Genomic DNA, 26,007 nt, shown 5'->3' with positions numbered 1-26,007 from the left:
CAGTTTTGCCTTTCTGTGTACAATAAGAAAATAATGAAGAAATTGTCCATGGATGACTATAAAAGTCTATAAGATCTGTAAGTTTCATGTATTTTTATATGTTGCCACTCATTTTTAGGTTCTGCAGGCCTTTTCAAAAATTATTCTAGAAAATAAATGTTTCTCCAAATGTGAAAACTTGTTCCAAGGTACCTTGTATGTATAAACGATGACCAACAGGTTTGGCAGCAGCGACTTCTCGGTTATGATGAATGTAATTTATGTCAAAGTGTCATTATTGAATAATGGTTGGAGGATATTGGATGACTTAGAGAGAATTTCTACACTCCTGGAAATTGAAATAAGAACACCGTGAATTCATTGTCCCAGGAAGGGGAAACTTTATTGACACATTCCTGGGGTCAGATACATCACGTGATCACACTGACAGAACCACAGGCACATACACAGAGGTAACAGAGCATGCACAATGTCAGCACTAGTACAGTGTATATCCACCTTTAGCAGCAATGCAGGCTGCTATTCTCCCATGGAGACGATCGTAGAGATGCTGGATGTAGTCCTGTGGAATGGCTTGCCATGCCATTTCCACCTGGCGCCTCAGTTGGACCAGCGTTCGTGCTGGACGTGCAGACCGCGTGAGACGACGCTTCATCCAGTCCCAAACATGCTCAATGGGGGACAGATCCGGAGATCTTGCTGGCCAGGGTAGTTGATTTACACCTTCTAGAGCATGTTGGGAGGCACGGGATACATGCGGACGCGCATTGTCCTGTTAGAACAGCAAGTTCCCTTGCCGGTCTAGGAATGGTAGAACGATGGGTTCGATGACGGTTTGGATGTACCGTGCACTATTCAGTGTCCCCTCGACGATCACCAGAGGTGTACGGCCAGTGTAGGAGATCGCTCCCCACACCATGATGCCGGGTGTTGGCCCTGTGTGCCTCGGTCGTATGCAGTCCTGATTGTGGCGCTCACCTGCACGGCGCCAAACACGCATACGACCATCATTGGCACCAAGGCAGAAGCGACTCTCATCGCTGAAGACGACACGTCTCCATTCGTCCCTCCAATCACGCCTGTCACGACACCACTGGAGGCGGGCTGCACGATGTTGGGGCGTGAGCGGAAGACGGCCTAATGGTGTGCGGGACTGTAGCCCAGCTTTATGGAGACGGTTGCGAATGGTCCTCACCGATACCCCAGGAGCAACAGTGTCCCTAATTTGCTGGGAAGTGCCGGTGTGGTCCCCTACGGCACTGCGTAGGATCCTACGGTCTTGGCGTGCATCCGTGCGTCGCTGCGGTCCGGTCCCAGGTCGACGGGCATGTGTACCTTCCGCCGACCACTGGCGACAACATCAATGTACTGTGGAGACCTCACGCCCCACGTGTTGAGCAATTCGGCGGTACGTCCACCCGGCCTCCCGCATGCCCACTATACGCCCTCGCTCAAAGTCCGTCAACTGCACATACGGTTCACGTCCACGCTGTCGCGGCATGCTACCAGTGTTAAAGACTGCGATGGAGCTCCGTATGTCACGGCAAACTGGCTGACACTGACGGCGACGGTGCACAAATGCTGCGCAGCTAGCGCCATTCGATGGCCAACACCGCGGTTCCTGGTGTGTCCGCTGTGCCGTGCGTGTGATCATTGCTTGTACAGCTCTCTCGCAGTGTCCGGAGCAAGTATGGTGGGTCTGACACACCGGTGTCAATGTCTTCTTTTTTCCATTTCCAGGAGTGTAGTATAGCTTCTTACATGCACTGAACGGAATGGACAGTGTGTTAAAAGGCGGATATAAGATGAACATCAACAAAAGCAAAACGAGGATAATAGAATGTAGTAGCACGTTGGACAGCAGCGACTTTTTGGTGATGATGATATAATTTATGGCAAAGTGTCGTTATTGAATAATGGTTGGAGGATATTGGATGACTTAGAGAGAATTTCTAATTCTGTGATGTATTGCAGCTTGCCCTAAATTTAGAAAAATGTAAGCTAATGCAGATAAGTAGGAAAAAAATTCCTGTAAATTTGGAACGCAGTGTTAGTTGTGTCCTACCTGACACAGTCATTTCTATTAAATATCTGGACATAACACTGCAAAGCAATGTATTGTGGAACACACATCGAAGTTTGATATTAGGGAAGGTGCGTGGCTGACTTTGGGTTGCTGGAAGGGTATTAAAGAGTAGCTGATCTACAAATGAGACCACATAAAGAAGAGCAGAGTGACCTATTGTTGAGTACTGCTCTAGTGTTTGGGACCCCCACCAGGTAGATAAAGGTATGTCCTGATAATAGTTGCAGTAATAGTCTGGAAATTTCTTTGGAAGTTTGTGGTAAGTTCCAATAGAATGAAACTGCTGAGGTCATCAGTCCCTAGGTTTACACTCTACTTAATCTACCTTAAACTAACTTACACTAAGAATAACACACACTCATGCCCGAGGGAGGATTCGAACCTCTGATGGCATGAACCGCACGAACTGTGGCAAAGCACCTCAGACAATGTAGTTACCCCATGTGGCAGTAACAGTCTGTTATGGTGGTTTAAATGAATGATTAGTACATGGGATTGCTATGTGTGTTCAACTTGTGGTTTGAGATATGTCTTGTGGACATAGACAGTGAAGGGTATCTCATGTGATTTCTGGAATATGCTTTGTACAGAGTAGTTACAGAGTAATTTTGTGGCCTTCATTGTGGGTATAGATGGTGTTGGTATTGGAGTAAACTTGTGTCAAATCGATGGAGGGTCAATGGAATGCAGTGTGTTTTTGGAATGTTGTGCAAGCTATTGATAAAAGGATATGCGTGTGATCACTTGCAATTGTGTTGGGGACATTCATATCAGAAGGTTGGTTGAGGTGAGGATAGTGTCAGAGGGGGCTGCTTTCAGGTCATTTGTATTGGGCAAGGGAACCTGGTTAGCTCTTATAGTGATAATAGCCAGACACCACTGGACAAGTTTGCCAAGGAATCATCTACTCATGATAACAGGTGTGGCAATAATGTATGTCAGCGCAATCTGGTTAATGTTAGGCTACAATGAAGGCTCTGGAAGCAGAGTATTTTAGACTGATACAGTCGGTGCCACCTGTTACAGTCATAATCTTGAGATAAGTGATGTAGATGACGCGCTTGACATGAAGATTGAATAAGTGTGTTGGGCAAATGAGATTATATAAGAGGTGGCCCACTGAAGTTGCCATTTGAGCTATAGGTTTTGGAATATGTGTGTAGTGTTGGGTGACATGCAAATTGTTATGGGTAGTGGTCTGAATGTTTAATGAAAGATAAATTAATGGATGGAGTTTGGGGATAGCATGCAAACTAAGAGCGAATGGATGTTACTTAATAGGATACTACACTACTGTTGTGCCATAGTGTGTTAGGTAGGTGTGTTGTTGGGCACCAGTTTCAGACTAGAATACCAGGATGATTGAAGAGAGTAGTTGACATGGATACTACTTTGGTAAGCAGATCGAGTTGTTAATACTTTTTGTTGGAAATTATGTAGTCATTCAAAGAGATAAATGTTCTGCAGCACACTAATAATAAAATAGATGCGATATCTTAAACAATGGTGGTGGGACACAAGGAATATTTGTGATGAGCAGTTGTGTCATTTGGACATATGAGTACAATAAGTTCTGGTTTACTGGATGGTTACTTAGCTCTGGAGAGGTATTAATTAGTTAATTTCATGTTCCATGGATCACTGCCACTATAACTCTTAGTAATATGGGTAAGTAAATTTACTTTCACATCGAAAATTAATTTGTAAATATGGATACATATAGGACATTTGCATAGTTTTTCATTATTGTTATTAAATATTCAGATATGAAATTGTAATTCCTAACCATCATCTTTTGCATGTTAAAACAGTTGAAATTCTTCTATGAAACAGCATGAGCTACAAGAAGAAATTATTTCAGTTCGTTTTCTAAATTTACTTTGCTGTGTGTTAGATGTTTTATATCACTGAGTAGGTTATCAGCAACTTTAGTCACAGCATTGACCACCCATTTTTGTACTCGAGACAAGTGTCATATGAAGGAATGAGTGTTTTTTTTTCCCTTCTGGTATTGCAATAATGTCATCATTGTTCCTTTTGAACTACACTGGATTATTTACAAAAAAATTCATGAGGATATAAATACAATGTGTAGCAGTCGTCAGAAAGCTCACCTCCTTAAAAAGTTTGCAACAAAATGATCAGGGGTGAGCACAACTCAGTATGCTTACAGCACATTTCTGAGCAACGATCACTTGTTCCATTAAATATGAGAGGATCTAAAACATTATTCCATATGAAATTACTGTATGAGTAATATGAAAACGCCAACAATTACAAATGAAAATGTGGCTGGACTAAGGTGTTTTAAGAGTTTAAAAAAGTCCTTTTTCCATTTTAGGTCCTTATCAACTGGGCACCAAAGGATTTTGAATTTTTCATGCTATTTATTATTTCCTCATCATATTTTATACTTGTCATTAATATTCTACCCCTAGACATGCACAACAGAATATACTGTGTCCTTGAAGCTGAGACCATTAGCAGAAAACCAGTCAATGCTACCATTTCTTCTGCTGCTGTATGTTTGGGTTGATTATAATACTATTGTCAACTACAAAAGGAATTAATTTTGCTTGTATATTAGATGGAAGAATATTTTCATATATTATGGACAACAGGGGACCATAGACTGATCCTTGGGGAACCCCAAATGTGATTTCCCACTGGTCAGAATAATGTCTCAGACAATATTGCTTAACTTACGAAATACCACTTTCTGCATTCATTTGGTGTGATATGACATTATCCACTTGTTGGCTATACCATCAGTCCCATAAAACTTTAGTTTATCTAGGAGAACATTGTGATTCACAGTCAAATGTCGTATTTAACGTTTATAGAATTTGGTAAATTTGAATGAACATGTAAATGGTGTTCAGAGTGGAGCAACTTTGCTGGAGATATTATTGTTGCTCAGGTGAGGCACTATTTCAGAATACATCACCTTCTCAAAAATTTTGGGAAATTCTATCAGCACTGAAACAGGTTGATAGGTAACAACATATTTCATATCACCTTTCTTAAAGAAGGGTTATAGAATGTCATATTTCAGTCCCTCTGTAAAAATGCCTTGAATTTTTGATCCATACAGATTTCAGATAAGGCATGACTTATTATTGTTGGACAAATCTTTAGTACTGCATTGGAAACACCATCAATTCAGATGAGGCTTTATTTTTGAGACAATATATAATTTCATGAATCTTGGAAGGAGAAACTGGTGTACATTCATATGATGATTTATTTTTCAACAAACTGCTGTGATTTTACACTTATACTGTTTTTCTCTATTTTTCAACTATATTTAAGACATGATTATTAAAGATATTTGTTGCCTGTGACTCATCAATTACAGCCCTTGTATTCAGTTCAAGAGTGATGTTACTCTGTTTATGGCTGATTGTCAGGTCTCTCATTTGACGACATTACACATACTGTTACGTCCATTGTCACGGTTACTGATTTATGGCATTATGTACATGTTCCTTGACTTTTTAATTTCTTTTCTTAGTAAGTTTCAGTATTTTTTGCACAACTACTGTTCTTGCCAGCAGATGAGTGCATTTACTTGTTCCTTTCACAAGATACTTTAATCCCTTTGACTTTTTAATTTCTTTTCTTAGTAATTTGGTCGTTTTTTGCACAACTACTGTTCTTGCCAACAAATGAGTGCATTTACTTTTTCCTTTCACAAGATACTTTAATCCCTATAGTGATATGTGGTTTTTCATATGGCTGTTTAATATCCTTTCTGATTAGTTTATTTGGACAGCTATTTTCAGGTATTTATTTTATCAGGGACAAGACTAAATTTTATGTTAACAATTATTCCATCATAAATTTCATCATGGGAAATTTCTTGTAAACTATTCTAAAAAACATTTGTCCTGTAGTCATTAATTATTCTAACTAATTTCCACTGAGGTATAACAGTAAGGAACTCTCTCATTTAGCCCAGCTAAGTGTGTACCATGATCAGAGGGAGGATTGGTTATTGTGTAAACAGTTATTTTCTTGGCATTCCAGAATGCTTTGTAAAACTATACTGAAGCCACCAGAGTTTAGTAACTGCTTGCTTCTGACATATAGCATAGAAAAGAATCTTGAGTTATCATTGTCAGTGTTCTGTCCTAGGGCAGGTTTCTTTGTAGCCATGCCATTTGCTACCCTCTTCATTTTCTCATAATTATTTTCTGTCCTTATACTATGCTCTTTCTGATATCTTGTTTGTGCTCTTCTTCTTCTTCTTCATCTTCTTCTTCCACCACCATTTGCTCCACAGGACCCATCAGTAAACAATCTCTTGTTCTCTTTCTGATTACTTCAAAATTTCTCCCCCCCCCCCTCTTCTCAATACATCCTCATTTCTCACTTTCTTCTAGTCATTTTATCTTTTCCATCGTCCTTCAAATTAACATTTCAAATCCTTCTAATCTTGTTTCATCCTCATTCCTCAGTGTCCATGTCTCAGCTCCCTATAAGGCCAACCTCCACATAAAACTATTTGCTAGTCTCTGTCTCAGCTAAAAGCTTCTTGTTCTTATCAAATGTCTCCTTGGAAAATGCTCTACATGTTGCCCCATCCTTATTGCATCTTACGTCTTCTGTAATTATGCCTTCTCCCATATATTTGAAAGCACTAACGTCTTCTGTATTTTCCTGTCCCAACTTTGTTGTTGCTAAGGATATTATTGTAAAATGAAAAGAAAAGTAATTTCTTGCAATTATAATCATGCATTTTATATTTTTCTTATTAATGAATTCCTCATGGTTCTTGTTTAATTCTTTTAACATTCCAGTCATAGTTCTGTCGATCTCTGCCAATAACACCACATCATCTGCAGACTGAATACAATTTAGCCTTCTACCACCAAATTGCAGTCACCTTTTTTCGTTTCAAACATTTCTGAATAACATGCTCCAGATATATATGTTAAACAATATTGGGGAGAAACAACAGCTGTACCACTCTCCCCTTCCAACTAGACTTTTTTCTGTTACCTCATCCCAATGTGTACTCATATTTTCTGTGTTATATATAAATTCTTAATCAGTCATTAATCCCTCCAGCTGATTTCATTTCCCCTTATTCATTAATTTATACCACCATGCTCTGTAAATGATTTCTCGAAGTCAATGAAAACAGAACAAACAGAATAAACTTCTTTTCAACTTTTAGTGAATTTTGCATGTATAATTCTCAACAGTATGTATATGCATGTATAATTCTCAACAGTTCAGTAGCATCTGTTGTACCTTTCCCTCTTCTAAATTCATGCTGTTCCTATGCAACTATTTTTTCCAGTCTCCTTAGAAGTCTTCTGTTTATCACTCTTAGTAGAACTTTTTCTGCATGAGAAATCATGATTCTAAAATCCCCACATTTCTTAGCAATGTGTTTCTTCTCAGTCAGTACCATTATCGCCAAGAGAAAGACAATTAGCCATTCACCTTTTTCATGTGTTTTACTACATTGCTAAGTTAACTCTGCTGGTAATCCATCAGTTCTACTTTCTTTATGATTCTTTATGTCTCCCAAAGACCTTTCTACTTCTCCTTCCAAGATGCAGCATTCATTGTCCTCATCTACAACTCTCATCTCCACATCTAATTCAAAATCAGTCTCATATAGGCACTCTACATAGCCTTGTCACCTTTCCAGCACTTCATCTAGTTCGTATACCATTTACCATCACTTCTTTCTACACCCATACTTGTCCTGCCTTACTTTGCTTCAGAGACTATGTCAGCAACTAATCCATACATTGTTCCATATTTTCCTTCCTATTCTAGTTTCAGCATTTCTTTACATCTCACTTTCATTCATGTCTTGCTTGGCTGTTCTGTTTCTCTTCTTAATTCATTACTCAGATTTGTGTCCATTCTTTTCCCTCCCTCAGTTAATATTATCTTCCATTTTTTTCTCTGTTCCATCTCGTCCAGCATTGTCATTGCTGCCCATTCTCAACATTATTCTCTTACATACTCTCAGCTGTCCAACTTCTCAAGGAGTTACCTTACGCTTTTGCCCCACCCTCTTCCATTTCTCGGTCACATTCTCTTCATTGGACCTTCTATCCCATTTTGACGAAACTGTGCATTCCCATCAGCATATTTGTCTTCTTCCTTTTGTATTTCTTGTTCAAAAATGTCTCTTGGTTTCCCTTCTTACTCTTTTGAACCTTATTTGAAAGTCTGCCTTCACCAAGCTGTCGTCCAACCTATGTATATTCCAAAATTTCTTTACACAGTTTTTGTACCTATCCTGCATTATGATACAGTCATTTATGTATCTTTCTTTCGCTCAGCCTAGATATGCATGTATATCTTCATCTTCTGTGATGTTCAAACAACGTGTTTCCATTCAAAAGACTATTATCTCTGAAGAAACAACCAACCAACACCTCTGTCATTCTATTTTCCAATGAAAATCTTCCAACCACCCCTCATTCTTTCCCCTCTCTTGTCACTGCATTCAAATCCCCCATTACAATGATGCAGTCGCTTCGTTTTTTTGTATCCATAACTTCAATCTTATCATAATCGTCCTTTAGTTCCCCATAAGTGTCTTGACTTGTCAGCATGTTTATTTATATTAATATGACATCCTTCCTGTCACCTCTTAATCTTGTAACGTTCTTCTAAAAGGATTTGTGGTTTTGGTTGCCAATGAACATGCAATGCATAATGTTTGTGTCAGGGAAATTTACTGTGTGATGAGTTGTTGAGCAGATGGTGTGCTTAATCAGTTGTACTGTAATTCAAAAAAAGTAAACAACTTAATCTGGAGTGCCAGTATGCAGTGCTTATAATGAAATCAATATATCTGAAAGTCACCCAGTGTGGAGAGCACCGAGATCTATGGCCCTGTGCAAAAAGCTGACAAAATTCCCTGCGCAGATAAACAATGAAATATATTTTCCTTATGTCTACAGTCTTAACAGATGTATCCTTGGTATTCTGTCCTCTCCACTGTAGGCATAGAAAATATTTAATCTGTGCACAGTGAAGTGCAATGCCAGCTGTAAAATACCTTCATACAAATAATATCAGTAGATTGGTTGATAAATGAATAGCCTTGTAAATGTTCAGTGAAAATTCTTAATATTGGCTCAGCGCTGAGCGATGCATTGAAGCTGTTACAAACATTAACAGTTTTCTGATTCTGGCGCATTTTATATCTTTGACTCTGACTGAAAAATGAGTTCATTAAAAAAAATAGTCATTGGGCTCAAATAAATGTGACATGGAAGAGGAAGAGCTACTGATAAGGAGATAACCTAAGGCCAAATGCTTCAGCTGGAAAACTGTATTCAAAATAGTTTATGCTTCAGAAAAGCTGATATGAAGCATTTTACATTCACTTCAAAATCAGTGAACTTCTCAACTGTTCTACAATTCTCACTTAGTGTCGTTATTAAAAACAATTGTATTGTTACATGACAAATGTATGACATCGTTTGGCAAAAAAATTACAAAATTTAACTTCTCTGTATCAGGGTTACAAAACACAAAAAATATTACAAATTGGGTATACCTAATCAACCTATACATTAAACCTGATGGAAAATACCTGGTTCCTACATTCAAGGGCCAGTATTGTAAAATTCAGCTAAACCCACACGGCGTTGCTGCGTACTTAGAACTAAATATACAAATTTTTATTACCATACAAATTTATTCCAGTTGCTTTCACTTGGAGTTACAGTATCAAATCAGTGCTCTTCTCTGATTGCCATGGACACTGATCAACAGTGTCAACGATCAGTATCACTTCCATTCTTGATTATCTTATAGCCATTTATCACTTTATTTTATAAAAACTGCATTTTGCTGCGTCAGTAGACCAACAATTAAATTCTCCCAGGTAGCTACTAGCTTTAAGACTTACATCCTACCTATGACAGAGTGCAATGGCAACTACTACTGCTCTCAGTGTGCCCTACTTACAGTCGATTCTGCCACTTAGGCAACATCTTTGGTTCAGTGGTGCCCAAAATATAATCTATTCCAAAACTCCCTGGCAGATTAAAACTGTGTGCCGACCGAGACTCTAACTCGAATCTCGGTCCAGCAACCAGTTTTAATCTGACAGTAAGTTTCATATCAGCGCACACTCCACTGCAGAATGAAAATCTCATTCTGGAAACATTCCCCTGGGTGTGGCTAAGCCATGTCTCCGCAATATCCTTTCTTTCAGGAGTGCTAGTTCTGCAAGGTTCGCAGAAGAGCTTCTGTTAAGCTTGGAAGGTAGGAGACGAGGTACTGGCAGAAGTAAAGCTGTGAGGACGGAGCGTGAGTCGCGCTTGGGTAGCTGAGATGGAAACAGTCTGCGTTAGGTGGCGGCGCGGCACGGACGTGTTGTCCCGGCCGCGGGCGCGCATGGACGAGGGAGTGTTTACATTGCCGATACTCGCGCGTGTTGTTGTCTGAATTGATCGCCATGGCTCACAATTTCAGAAAGATACGGTCCAGTTTACGTTCGACAACGAATATGCGAGACCCAAAGCTTTCGACATAGAGCGTTTTTTGAGGGAAGAAGTTCGTTTGCCTGCTGCAGACATAATTGGAATACACCTGCCCATTGTAAGCAGTACAGTGTACGTCAAGATGACCGATGAAGCTGTGTGTGAAAGAACTCTCGCCGCTGCTCAAAGAGGATTTAAATTTCGACACTCTCATGGCCATATCAGCGATGTAACAGCAGTTCCTTCCGGCTTGGGTGTGAGGGTTATTCGGATCTTTGAATTGCCATTTGAGGTGCCAGAATCGATCTTTACTGAATCGCTGAGACCATATGGAACGGTACTCAGTCACACACCTGAACGCTGGGCAAGTTTTAGCACCTATACTGTGCTAAACGGCGTTCGACAGGTGCGGATCGTCCTTAACAAACATATCTCTTTTTATTTATACACTGGAGAATGTCGAGCTGTTGTGATTTACGATGGCCAGCCACGCACATGTTCTAGCTGCGGTGGAGAAGAACATATCCGCTCGGAGTGCATACAACGCCGCGTCGTGCAACTGCCACATTGAGAAGCGTACAGCGAGTTCCCACGCAACTGCCGATGACGCACGTGTCGGTGGCTCGCCGGGAGGTGTTGCCAAGTTCGGAGCGTGACAAGGACGTGTTGATGTAAGAGGAGACCGAGTTACGGGAGCATGGAGGTGACTCGGAGAATGACCCTAGACCCACGTCACGTCAGATGAGGGAGGAACTTTCCGAACACTGACATGTAGCACGCGGCGTGGAAGTAGAAGTCGAGACAGTGGCGCCGGCAACGAACCAACGAACGATCTACGAACACAGTGAGGCGTCGCCTATGGCAGCAGAGGGCAGGGCACGCAAAACGGCGATCGCCGAAGCGCCGCAAAAAGCGTCGCCTAGTTCGGGTGAGACGTCTCCCCCTAGCCTAGGGTACACGGAAGGTATCCTAGCTGAAGAACTGTCGGACATGGAACACGTGGCTTTAGGGAACACTCACAGGATTCCTTCAGATGGTGACAGGATGCCCTGCCTTTCAGACGGTCCCTCTTCATTGACACCGACTGACCCAGCGCTGCCGACGGAGGAGTCAGGGACACCAATGTTCCGGCAGCCACATCGAAATACATCAGCGGACGTTTCTGGGATTGATGACCACTGCGACTGAGCGGAACCAGTCGATGACATACAAGATTTGGCACCCCCAAATGATGACAACTCACTTACAGGATGCACACCACGGAACGACAACAAAGGAGGCCCACGCGTTGGCGGGCAGCCCTCTGAGCACGAATAGTGGACTAACGCCCTTGGAGTTCACAATGACATGACACGAGCATGACAACGACAACGGACGAACCATATAAGGTGGGCACAGTGAACATTAACATTCGCTGGCAAAGATGCAACTTTTCCAGGACATGATTTACGCCACAGCCGCTGATATTTTGCTGGTGCAGGAAACCTGCAATGGTGCTTTTCCCGACGTGGGTCGTTACAATACTTATCTAGCGCCGACTCTATATGGAGGACGTGGCACAGCGATGCTAGTCCAGGAGGGGATTCCGATGTGTGACCTCGATTACCTACCTTCCGCTCGGGGTTTGCCTATGACCGTGAACGACATTTGTATCGTCTACATCTTTGCACCCTCCGGATCTGACAATCGACAGGCGCGTGCACGATTCTACTCGGAGGAGATTGCCCCCCTATTCCATGGGAGGTATGACGACATCTTGGTAGGGGGAGGGGGGGATTTCAACTCCTGATTTCAGCTCCTGCCACGCATTGAACACGATCTGCAGGGACATGGCACTAAAGGACACGTGGGAAAACATCCATGGGCAGCGAGAGGGTTACGCGTATTTTACTAGCCACTCGGCGAGCAGGCTGGTTGGGATTTATGTTTCTGACAGAGTGAGGGGTCACGTGTTGGCTGCTGAACGTTGGCCCACAGCTTTTACGGATCACCTTGCATATTTATGCACGTTAACCCTCCCACGGCAGCGGGTCTGGCGGAATCGCAGTTCATGGAAACTTAATTCATCCTTATTGGTGGATCTCGAATGTCGCCAGCGGATCGAAGAAACATGGCAGACATCCACTCGCATTCTGCCACTGCACCATATGGTTCTTTCATGGTGGGTGCAGTGTGCAAAACTAGCGATACGAAGAGCTCTCATAACGTATGCCAAGGAAAAAGCGAAATGGCTCCGAGATACAGTTGGTTATTACTACATGGTACTCCGCGACCTGTCTTCCAGGGCCCCATCGCCCGACCGTCAAGCGGAAGTCCATTGCATTCAGGCCTGCATTTTATCGATCACGAGACGTCGGTTGGAGGGACTTTCGATCTGTGCTCGGTGCTTGGAAAACGTCGATGGAGAACGTATTAGCATGCATCATGTGTCCAAGGGACATGCGCATAATCGCCTATCCTTGATCACAGTGCTCCATGATGACAATGGTCGGCCTTAACGTCACAATAGGACATTACTGCAAGGTTTCTCCCTTTCACTAGGACGCCGACACGGACAATCGGATAGGAGGAGAAATTTTGTTACAGATGCAAACGGAGGTGGATGATTCGCATGCAGAGGCGCCATTGGAACCCCTAAAGGAAGATGACATACGGAGGGCGCTCACGAAGGGTGTGGTGCATAAATTGCCTGGGCCAGATGGGTTGACACTCGAATTTTATCGCGAATTTGATTTAATGATGTCCCAGTTGGTATTGATGTATGATGAGTTATGGAGCCCTGACACGGATGTTCCGTCGCAGTCCATGGACGGGAAATCGACAGCGGGTGTCAGCGAGCATCAATTTAGACCGCTCGCGTCACGATGCTCAATACTCACTATAAGATCTTTGTGCGAGTGCTGGTGGCAAGGCTCAAGACAAAGCCGAAAGAGCAGGCTTGTCCAGGGGTTCGGAGCAGCATCCATTCTATCCTAGGCGAATACCGTGACATAATTTCCCTGGCGGAAGCGTTTCGCATGCGAGCGGCGTTCGTATCGGTGGATTTTGATTGTGCCTTTGACAGGATCAACCAGGCAAGCCGGCAACATAGTGATGCCAGTAAATCGAATAAGAAACGAGATGCCATAACCACAATGACAAGCAATAAACGGCATGAACACGAGCCACGCACGGCTCACACAAATTTTATGCACGGTGGGTGCCGAAAATTCTTACAGAGCACCATAAAGAGCAGCGAAAGGGGGCAACGTTGACATTTCTGGAGGCGTGCCACAAACATGGTGATTCATTACTGGATCATATCGTAACCAGTGACGAGACGTGGGTGAAACACGTCAATTGCGAGACAAAATTACAGTCCGTGGTGTGGGGACATACAAGGTCCCCCCAAAAACCAAGACAATGTTTGCAGATCTTGTCAGGAAGGAAGTTGATGGCGACAGTGTTTTGTGATAGGCAAGGTGTGCTTCTTATTGATTTTCGAGAACGCAGAGCAACCATAAATTCTGCCCGGTACTGTCAAACTTTGCACAGCCTTACATGAGCAGTTCAAAACAAACGCCGAGGGAAGCTGACGTGCAAAATTTTGTTTTTGCACGACAATGTCCAACCTCACATGGCAAGCCGCACTAAAGAACTCCTTAATTCATTCAAATGGGAATTTTTTCCCTCATCCGCTCTACAGGACCGATCTTGCACCAAGCGACTTCCATTTGTTTCCCAAGATGAAGAACTGGCTGCAACGCAGCTCTTTGATGACGACGCTCAGACGTTCAGCACGAGCACCTTGGAAACTGCAGGACTTTTAGGTGTTCGAGGAATGCTGTGGTGTCTTCACCATGTGGCGAAACCAAGGTAAAACCACGTCCAGACATCGTGGGGTTGGAGGGCCTCGTTGTCGGATGTCGTAGGTCGGGCAGACTGGTAAAGCAGGACAGGCTTATGGTGGCACTAACATCAGACTTCAATGCTGCTCAGAATAAAAATGTGTCTGAACACACAGTGCACCAAACGAAGGGCTTCCACAGCTGTCGAGCCAGGCATGTGTCAATGTTAACACCACGACATTACCAACTAAGACTGAAATGGGCATGTGACCATCGCCACCGGACGTTGAAGCAGTGGCAGAGCGTTGCTCGGCCTGAGGAGTACTGACACCTTCTGCGTCATCCCGATGGGAGTGTGCGAATCCGTTGTCTTTCTGTTGAATAGCTCCTTGACACCTGTATTGTGGGAGGGAGACAAGCAGGCTCCATTATGCTCTGGGGAACATTCACGTTGGCACTCATAAGTCCAGGGGAAGCTCGTGCAAGGCTCCTTGACAGCCAAGGAGTGTCGTACACTGGTTGCAGACCGTGTACAACACTTCAAGACGATCATGTTTCCTGATAGCAGTGGCAGTTTTCATCAAGATAATGCACAATGCAATAAGGCGAGGATTGTTATGGAGTGGTTCGAGGAGCCCAGTGGCTATTTGCAATTGATGTGCTGGTTCCCCAACTCTTCGTATCCGAACCTGATCGAACACATCTGGGATGTGACTGAACGTGATGAAGAGCTCATAGTCCGTTCCCAGAATTTACGGCAATTAGAAGACTTGTGTGTGCAGTCGGGGTGCCAGCTCCCTCCATTACATACATGATAATAAAGGGTCGTAGTTTTCCTGTGGCGTCCGCGCATCAATGAATAGTCACTACGTAACGATGTTCACAAACATGCGCGGCACGTAAACTGATTCAGTCTCTGCCATAATAAAACAACTATTGCAAATTGAATTTGGTAAACATTGCAAGAGCGCTCAAAAATTATTGTAAAAGTTATTACTGTGGCCTTGCCGCAGTGGTAACACCGGTTCCCGTCACATTACGGAAGTTAAGCGCTCTCGGGCTGGGCTAGCACTTGGATGGGTGACATACGGTCTGCCGAGCACTAGTGACAACCGGGATGCACTCAACCCTTGTGAGGCGAAACTGAGGATCTACTTGAGTGAGAAGTAGCGTCTCCGGTCTCGGAAACTGACATACGGTCGGGAAAGCGGTGTGCTGACCACATGCCTCTCCATATCCGCATCCAGTGACGCCTGAGGATTGAGGATGACACGGCGGCCTGCCGGTACCGTTGGACCTTCATGTCCTGTCCGGGAGGAGTTTAGTTTTTCAACAATTCCCAACTTAGAGATCCTTACACTGCGAGTACCTCGGAACTGATATTAGTTATTTATTTTATTTAAGGACACAGTAACTGCATGCTTACATTCGTAGACACGGACACGACAGATTTTTTTTAATTTTTTTTTTTTTTTTTTTTTTTTTTTTTTTTTTTTTTGCAGTTGAGGAACATTCTGAGACTCTTCAGTATAATGAGGTGACGGTTATTCCCAATGCAATATGCGAGCAGAAGTATGAACCAGGATTCATTCTTGAAAGTACGCTGTGTGCCGGAAACGAAAACAGAGGAATCTGCAGTGTGAGTAAAAAGTGTGGTCGACCACTACAACTTATTAACATATTATTCTGTGACATTTCATAAATGATTGTTTACAATGCTAATTTGTAAGTAATTAATATTGTCACAATTTATTCTGTCGAATTAACAGAATTTCGTTGTCATAGCTAAGTCATGCTGACTACTGGTATACCGGATGACCAAAAAGTCAGTATAAATTTGAAAACTTAATAAACCACAGAATAATGTAGACAGAGAGGTAAAAATTGACACACATGCTTGGAATGACATGGGGTTTTATTAGAACAAAAAAAAGTTCACAAAATGTCCAACAGATGAGCGTCGTTTGGTGATGATCGTGTGCTCAGCCGCCACTTTCGTCATACATGGCCTCCCACGTCCCCAGACCTAAGTCGGTGCGATTATTGGCTTTGGGGTTACCTGAAGTCGCAATTGCATCGTGATCGACCGACATCTCTAGGGATGCTGAAAGACAACATCCGACGCCAATGTCTCACCATAACTCCGGACACCCTTTATACTGCTGTTGACAACTTTATTCCTCGCATACAGCTATTGTTGAGGAATGATGATGGACATATTGAGCATTTCCTGTAAAGAACATCATCTTTGCTTTGTCTTACTTTGTTATGCTAATTACTCCTATTCTGATCAGGTGAAGCGCCATCTGTCGGACATTTTTTGAACTTTTGTATTTTTTTGGTTCTAATAAAACGCAATGTCATACCAAGCATGTGTGTCCATTTGTACATCTCTATCTACATTATTCAGTGATTTATTCAGCTTTCAAATTTATACTGGCTTTTTGATCATATCCAAACTTTCAGCCAATGGGCGTTGCCAGGCGGATCTGACGTGTCACGTTTACGGACACTGTGACGGAAGTTTGTCTCAGATTCTAAGATCCTACTCCCGAATAGTCGGATCTATTCCCTACTACAACATTGCCTCCTATGATATTATCATTAATGCTCCTTGCTGATGCATAATTGTCAGATGTACATGTAGGTCAGCTCCTACTGAGCATTCGCGATCGCATAGATGTGCGTAATACTTGGCCTAAAAACGTGAAGGGAATGTACGTATTCATTATGTGATGTACTCTAGGCTCCACCAAAAAGGCTTCAAATGAACTGGTGAAATACAGTTAATGGGGTGTGTGACGACCTTCTGACAGTGTCACACGTCCACAGTGGCATCGGGCAAAAGTGTGGTGAAATTGTGACGTCATTAACCCACCTTCCGACTCACGTGAACTTCTGAGCTATTCCCCGCATGCGTCGACATCTTTCTGTCTGAAGCGTCGCAGGGACCAAGGGCGACAGTCGCACTGCTCCGCACGTTTGGACCGTCACAGAGGAAGTCTGTAGGCATCTTTTGCACAAAGTTTCAACCTTATTTGGAGACAATTACGGATTATCGAAGAAGCCATCCCCTAATTTTATTGCGTACTTTAAGAGTAATGGTGGGGTTGGACTGGGTAGGAATGACGACCTGCTAAAGAGAAGAAGGAGCCCCAGAACCGCCGAAGGCTGACCTCAGCAATAATACACGAAAGACGAATGCAGACGCGCAGTGTGCAACAGTGGGTGTAATAGCTGGCGAAGGGTACCGAAACATCGGTACCCTCGAGAGAATTAGTCGGTAAGAGGCAATGGAACCAACTGCATTATAGATGGAGTTGGGTAGGGGACAGTGGAGCTCAGTCACTGGGGTCGATAAGAGGCAATGGAACCAATGCATTATAGGCTGATCTGGGTAGAGGGCAGTGATGTACGACCCTGGGGTAGATGGTGAGGGAATTTCAGTTGCAGGCAACCAAGTTCAGGCACCGTGCGCAAGTGGACTTTCATGTAAGCGATGGCTGTAGCATTATTGTAGCGTAAGAGTTTCTGTATCAGCATCATGCCATAGTTGACCTTCGATGACATGTGGTGCGGCTTAGTGGGATAACATTACGGCTACGAAAAGCTGTCGTCAGTTTCCATCGATCGCAACGGGCGTCTGTTGTACAAGATAACCCAGTTAAACTGTGAGCAACGACATTAAGCCTTGATTGGCATGATTGGTTGCTGAGTGGGACCGGGGAATCGCTATGGATGAACGTGGAGTCTGAGCTACCGACAGATACGTTGTGTGTAGTCGAACCACTGGGGGGTAGTGACGTATTAGATGTAGCGTCTTGTTTAGTAAAGTGAAGCACCATATGCATACAGAAGAAGGAAGGAGGTAGGGTAATATCCATCAGTGTGGATAACTTTTGCACTGTTGAAGAGAACATAGGTCTCGGGGAAGAAGACTGCAGCCCAGGATGAGTAGGGTATGAGGGGGCACGGTATGCTGCAAGACTGGGAACGAACCACTGGTGTACTGGAGACGATATGAAATAGGACACTCTCTGCAGTTCATTTTGGAACAGTTTATTAATCAAAAGTTGGCTGATTACATACTAGAACAGAGAAGTAGTCCCTCGGAGACGTGGGAATTGCAACTGTACCAAAGAAGTCTGTGGGTGGTTTGAGGCAATATCGATTCCGTTGAGTTTGTGGCCAATTAACTATGAACACTACGACAGGTGCTTACCCAACTCCAAACATCACAGAGCTTATTGATAATCTTGGGCAATGAAGAGTGGGTATCATCAGTTGGAAGTGGCTCCAGAGGACGGAACGAAGAGTTAGTCTTCGTCACCTTGAGGAAATTATCGGTATTTCCTTGGAGAAATTATCGGTTTGGTTTCAAGAATGCACAAGCGACATTACAGTGTTTGCTATACGAGCTGAAAGTATTGAAGCGTTTTCAGTGCCACGTGTATCTGGATCACGTATTTGTTTTTGCAGTGGGTATCCAGGAACACAGAGAAAGCCTGACAGAAATGTTGACGAGTTACATGCATAACATTCTGTAGGAAGAAATGTCATTTTGCGTTGCAAGAAGTAGATTACTTGGAAGACGTAATTAGTAAGGTTGGTGGGAGGTTGTTGTTGTTGTGGTCTTCAGTCCTGAGACTGGTTCGATACAGCTCTCCATCCTACCCTATCCTGTGCAAGCTTCTTCATCTCCCAGTACATCCTTCTGAACCTGCTTAGTGTATTCATCTCTTGGTCTCCCTCTACAAATTTTCCCATGCACGCTGCTCTCCAATGCTAAAATTGTGATCCCTTGACGCCTCAGAACATGTCCTACTAACCGGTCCCTTCTTCTTCTCAAGTTGTGCCACAAACTCCTCCCGAATTCTATTCAATACCTCCTCATTAGTTACGTAATCTACCCATCTAACCTTCAGCTTTCTTCTGTAGCATCACATTTCGAAAACTTCTATTCTCTTCTTGTCCAAACTTTTTATCGTCCATGTTTCACTTCCATACATGACTACACTCCATACAAATACTTTCAGAAACAACTTCCTGACACTTAAATCTATACTCGATGTTAACAAATTTCCCTTCTTCAAAATCGCTTTCCTTCCCATTGCCAGTCTACATTTTATATCATCTCTACTTCGACCATCATCAGTTATTTTGCTCCCCAAATATGAAAACTCATTTACTACTTTAAGTGTCTCATTTCCTAATGTAATTCCCTCAGCATCACCCAACTTAATTCCACTACAATCCATTATCCTCGTTTTTCTTTTGTTGATGTTCATCTTATATCCTCCTTTCAAGACACTATCCATTCCATTCAACTGCTCTTCCAAGTCCTTTGCTGTCTCTGACAGAATTACAATGGCATCGGCGAACCTCAAAGTTTTTATTTCTTCTCCATGGACTTTAATACCTACTCCGAATTTTTCTTTTGCTTCCTTTACTGCTTGCTCAATATACAGATTGAATAACATCGGGGAGACGCCACAACCCTATCTCACTCCCTTACCAACCACTGCTTCCCTTCATGCCCCTCGACTCTTATAACTGCCATCTGGTTTCTCTACAAATAGTGAATAGCTTTTCGCTCCGTGTATTTTACCCCTGCCACCTTTAGAATTTGAAAGAGAGTATTCCAGTCAACATTGTCAAAAGCTTTCTCTAAGCCTACAAATGCCAGAAATGTAGGTTTGCCTTTCCTTAATCTTTCTTCTAAGACAAGTCGTAGTGTCAGTATTGCCACACGTGTTCCAATATTTCTATGGAATCCAAACTGATCTTCCCCGAGGATGGCTTCTACCTGTTCTTCCATTCGTCTGTAAAGAATTCGCGTTACCATTTTGCAACTGTGACTTATTAAACTGATAGTTCGGTAATTTTCACATCTATCAACACCTGCTTTCTTTGGGATTGGAATTATTATTTTCTTCTTGAAGTCTGAGGGTATTTCGCCTATCTCATACATCTTGCTCACCAGATGGTAGAGTTTTGTCAGGACTGGCTCTCCCAAGGCCGTCAGTAGTTCTAATGGAATGTTGTCTACTCCTGGGGCTTTGTTTCGACTTAGGTCTTTCAGTGCTCTGTCAAACTCTCCACGCAGTATCGTATCTCCTATTTCATCTTCATCTACATCCTCTTCTATTTCCATAATATTGTCCTCAAGTACATCACCTTTGTATAGACTCTCTATATACTCCTTCCACCATTCTGCTTTCCCTTCTTTGCTTAGAAATGGGTTTCCATCTGAGCTCTTGATATTCATACAAGTGGTTCTCTTTTCTCCAAAGGTCTGTTTAATTATTTTCCTGTAGGCAATATCTATCTTATCCCTAGTGAGATAAGCCTCTACATCCTTACATTTGTCCTCTAGCCAACCCTGCAAAGCCCTTTTGCACTTCCTGTCGATCTCATTTTTGAGACGTTTGTATTCCTTTTGGCCTGCTTCATTTACTGCATTTTTTATATTTTCTCCTTTCATCAATTAAATTCAATATTTCTTCTGTTACCCAAGGATTTCTACTAGCCGTCGTATTTTTACCTACTTGATCCTCTGCTGCCTTCACTACTTCATCCCTCAGAGCTACCCATTCTTCGTCTACTGTACTTCTTTCCCCCATTACTGTCAATTGTTCCCTAATGCTCTCCCTAAAATTCTGTACAACCTCTGGTATAGTCAGTTGATCCAGGTCCCATCTACTTAAATTCCCAACTTTTTGCAGTTTCTTCAGTTTTAATCTACAGTTTATAACCAATAGATTGTGGTCAGCGTCCACATCTGTCCCTGGAAATGTCTTACAATTTAAAACCTGGTTCCTAAATCTCTGTCTTACCATTATATAATCTATCTGAAACCGATGAGTATCTCCAGGATTCTTCCATGTATACAACCTTCTTTCATGATTCTTGAACCAAGTGTTAGCTATGATTAAGTTGTGATCTGTGCAAAACTCTACCAAAAGGCTTCCTCTTTCATTTCTTAGCCCCAATCCATATTCACCTACTACGTTTCCTTCTCTCCCTTTTCCTACTAGCGAATTCCAGTCACCCTTTACTATTAAATTTTCGTCTCCCTTCACTATCTGAATAATTTGTTTTATTTCATCATACATTTCTTCAATTTCTTCGTCATCTGCAGAGCTAGTTGGCATATAAACTTGTACTACTGTGGTAGGCGTGGGCTTCGTTTCTATCTTGGCCACAATAATGCATTCACTATGCTGTTTGTAGTAGCTTACCCGCACCCCTATTTTTTTGTTCATTATTAAACCTACTCCTGCATTACCCCTATTTGATTTTGTATTTATAACCCTGTATTCACCTGACCAAAAGTCTTGTTCCTCCTGCTACCGAACTTCACTAATTGCCACTACATCTAACTTAAACCTATCCATTTTCCTTTTCAAATTTTCTAACCTAAGGGATCTGACATTCCACGCTTCGATCCGTAGAACGCCAGTTTTCTTTTTCCGGACAATGACGTCCTCTTGAGTAGTCCCCACCAGGAGATTCGATTGGGGGACTATTTTACCTCTGGAATATTTTACCCAAGAGGACGCCATCATCCTTTAACCATGCAGTAAAGCTGCATGCCCTCGGGAAAAATTACGGCTCTAGTTTCCCCTTGCCTCCAGCCGTTTGCAGTACCAGGAGAGGAAAGCTGTTTTTGTTAGTGTTACAAGGCCAGATCAGTCAAACATGCAAACTGTTGCTCCTGCAACTACTGAAAAGGCTGCTGCCCCTCTTCAGGAACCACACGTTTGTCTGGCCTCTCAACAGATACCCCTCCGTTGTGGTTGCACCTACGGTACAGCCATCTGTATTGCTGATTCACGCAAGCCTCCGCACCAACGGCAAGGTCCATGGTGTGAGGACTGATCCGAATTTAATACAGGTGCTGCTAGATTTTCCAGACCAGAAACGAGCAGAGAGTTACAATCTTTTTTGGGTCTCACACATTTTCATAGAAAGTTCATGAGAAGATTGTAGATGTGACACAGCTGCTTATGCGCTTATTAAAGAAAGATATCAAGTTTGTGTCATCTTAACACCGTCAAGGTCGTTCGTCGGATTAATGGAGGTACTAACGCTGTATCGAGTGTTGGTGTTCCCAGATTTCCATAATGAGTTTATATTATTACGTGATGCATCAAATCATGTCCTCGGGTGCAGTTTGATCCTGGAGGCTGATGAAGAGAAACACCGTATCCCTTGTGCGTCAAGACAACTTACTACAGCTGAGAGAAATTATACTATGACGGAGAGAGAGAGATGCTTAGACTGCTGTGTGGAGTAAAGTACAATCTTTGTTACCTGCCTGGAAAGAAGATAAATGTGGTGACGGACCATGCTGGTTTTAAACGGTTATTGTGTTTGTAGCTCTTATCCAGTAGGCTGACAAGGTGGGCGTTACACGTCAGTGACTCTGAGTATGAAGTAAATAAGAGGTTGAGGCATTAGGCTTGCAAAATTCACCAGAAATTTGTGCATGGAATGGACGACAGCAACGTAACCTACATAACAGAGCCGTAAACAGCTCCGCCACCCCAGGGGGGAGGGGAGGGAGGGGGGGAGATGAGAGTCTCCCACCGCCCTGACTCACTCCCTGACTGGCGCCGTGCTGTGGCATCAACCACAGTAGTCTCTGTAGCCAGACATATCCCGCGCCGTTTGCCAGCACAGCCCGTGTAACGGCGTTGTCATGTTAGCAGGGCAGGAGAGGGAGAGTTACTCGCCTCTACAAATACATCGCGGCCGTACGGTACGACGCACCTGTGCTTACCCCTCCTTACACGACTACACGGGACGTTGCCAGTGCGGTCGCCGCCAGCAGCCTAGGTCGGGGCGCCGGCGCAGGCGTCGCCTCTACGATTCTCGCTGTAGGTATGCGTCTGTGTGGTGAAAGTTTTGACAGCACAGAATTTTCACGTGAATGTGATGGTGAAATCAATGAGTAACGTGTCGAAATAATTTTAGCCTGAAAACAGCAAATATCCATTGAAGACTCACGTTAAACAGCGACCCACCTCATATCAGCTAGGAAGAGATAAGAACAATTTTAGAGGTTTGTGTGCAGCAGTTATTTTTGCGAGACGGTATTGAGAATGACTACATATTAAATCGTCGCTACTCACAGCTGCACACAAATAACGCTAACTCGCATTTGCCACGAAAACAGATTGACCAACATTATCGACGGAGGAAGCAAGAGCGTTCTTCGCTCACCCAGCACACATCCAAGCCAAATTACCGAACTGCGTCTTTAAACCGATGAAAATGTTACGAAAGAAATGAATTTCGCGTCATACAGGCACGCTTTTGTGTAGATTATACATGAATGTATGGTCCTAACAGGATGTCTATGATTTCCTTCGATATCTGTTTCTTATGCACTCAAAATTGTTCATACTAGAGCGTTCCTTTACAGGGCATACCATTACGAACGTGTGTGTAGATGTGTTTGCTGTAGGGTAGAGAGAGGTAGGATCAAAGTTCAGTATAAAATACTCCAGTGTTCAACTCTCAAGTGCTGATGGTGTTACTGGATTATATAAATCAACAACGAGAACAGCACGCAGTGACCGATTCATATCCCACGTAAGAACCTCGCTAAAGTATCGTTACTCTACAGTTGTACGGGAAGTATAATGACACCAGATGTTTCCACTTGATCTGTGACATTATAATCAAAGACGGCGATGCACGATAGCTGACCTGGAATACTGGCTCTGTGACATTGGAATCCAAGACTAGGAATACTGGGACAGGATCTAGGTCGTAAGAATACAATATGGCGATCGAAAATAGAGGCTGGGGACATATTGGTGCAGCTATGTGACGGCATGATCCAAGACTTGAAATATCTGGCACTGGTTCTATAAATCACAATCTAGCTCAGTCCTATCGAGCTATTTAAAATAGTATGGAATTCAAGCATACTGGCTCTTCCAAGGTCTAAGATCACTGTGTACTGCTTCTCCTACCTCTATGTTTAGATCTCACAACATCATATCTTTCATTGTCCGCCCCTGTTAGCTGAGACGTCAGCGCGACGGAATGTCATACCTAACGGCCCGGGTTCGATTCCAGGCTCGGTCGGAGATTTTCTCCGCTCATGGACTGGGTATTGTGTTGTCCTTATCTCCATCATTTCACCGCCATCGACACGCAAGTGGCCGAAGTGGTGTCAAATCGGAAGACCTGCACCAGGCGAACGGTCTACCCGACGGGAGGCCCTAGCCGAGCGGTATTTACATTCTTTTATATCTTAAACTGACGGTGGGAAGGGAAGGGCCCCTCTGTCCTATGGCAGCTCACTCCCCCAACACAAGTTCACTTGTGCTATTCTCCAGTAACCTTCCACACTCGCTCTGACATTACATTTTCAACGATTTACGCCTCCACGCTAACTATTGTACCATTATTTCAAATGGTGAGGAAATTCACTTACACAAGTTCGAAATAATGAGAGACTGTCAAACTACAGAGCACTTGTCTTAACAGTAGAGATTTTGACCTGAATCTTTTTTTAACACTACTACATGAATACCACACCAAACGCCAGTCACCTTGCAGCCCAAGATGCTGGAGTTGGCGCATGAGGTGTGCAGGGTGTGTAATTTCCCTTTTGTGGGTGAAGACTGTGGCCAAAACCTTCATGTAAGTGTCTACTAATTGTGCCTGTCTTCAACTTAATGTCTCTTCTTTACAGCAAGTAGCAATCTGTCTTTTCCTACATTATTGATGTTCCTACCTACAATTTCCATTGTTTTATTATTCGTTATACATGTATGTGTATGTATTTGTTTTCCACGGTTTTCTTTTATTTCTCCTTCAGTTTAATGGCTCCATCACATGAATGATGTGGTACGTGATACATTTGAGGAGGAATATACACACATCTTGCTGCAGCTCTGAACACGTTGCAGTGAAAATCAAGTACATCTGAGCACCAGCAGAAGCAGAAATCAAATTAGTATAAAGCCAAGGCCCCTGATGTAGACTCCAACATGGATTAGAAATTAAGTGAGCATGGAGAACTGTTTCCAGAATATTAGTTTCCACTACATCCATCACTGTATCTCTGATGAAGCACCTGATTGATCAGAGCAGGACAGGAATTTTTTCCATACTCCATTACATTCGACGACTGCACCACACATCATGCATCAGCTAAGTCATTACAGAGTGCTGTTATTCGACATCGCTTATCATTTGTTTGTCAATGGAATGAATTGTGTTAATGTTGGTTTAGCTCCCGACAGAGATTTCGAAGTTGCAGTGGAAACAGAAAATGTCTATCTGGTTGCAAAGGTGCAGTTTAATTAAACAGAGTGGGACCAACTGTGCATCAAGCTCGAATACATTGAGGATGGCATGAAAACCGAATACACTCCATTCACTTGAGACATCAGTGTCTTTGGCAGGAATGGTGTGTCCACCATCGACATGTTTCGGGGTGATGCAATCAAGTGAAGTTCTCAAGACCTCATGCAGTGTGATCTTTAAAGCAAACAAACTGTGTGGTCTGTACAATGCACTGCATATTGTCATGAAATACTCTGTAGTAAAGGAATGTTAAACCACTCTTTGATGCTACTACCAAGTATCTATTGTAACA

At 43.0% G+C, this 26,007-nt stretch overlaps 1 protein-coding gene across 1 annotated transcript in view; it reads left to right on the top strand.

Moving 5' to 3' along the window:
* The window catches only part of LOC126291855 (brachyurin-like), a 508,030-nt gene that overhangs the window by 464,999 nt on the left and 17,024 nt on the right, over positions 1-26,007 (top strand). Inside the window, exon 5 of the mRNA XM_049985577.1 lies at positions 15,887-16,023. Within this exon, the coding sequence (XP_049841534.1) occupies positions 15,887-16,023 (137 nt within the window). The remainder of the gene's footprint in view (positions 1-15,886; positions 16,024-26,007) is intronic.

Source organism: Schistocerca gregaria, chromosome 9, assembly GCF_023897955.1.
Source record: "Schistocerca gregaria isolate iqSchGreg1 chromosome 9, iqSchGreg1.2, whole genome shotgun sequence".
Classification (NCBI taxonomy): Eukaryota; Metazoa; Arthropoda; class Insecta; order Orthoptera; family Acrididae; genus Schistocerca; species Schistocerca gregaria.
Note: the sequence above shows the minus strand (reverse complement) of the source record. Positions and strands in the feature narration are given on the sequence as shown.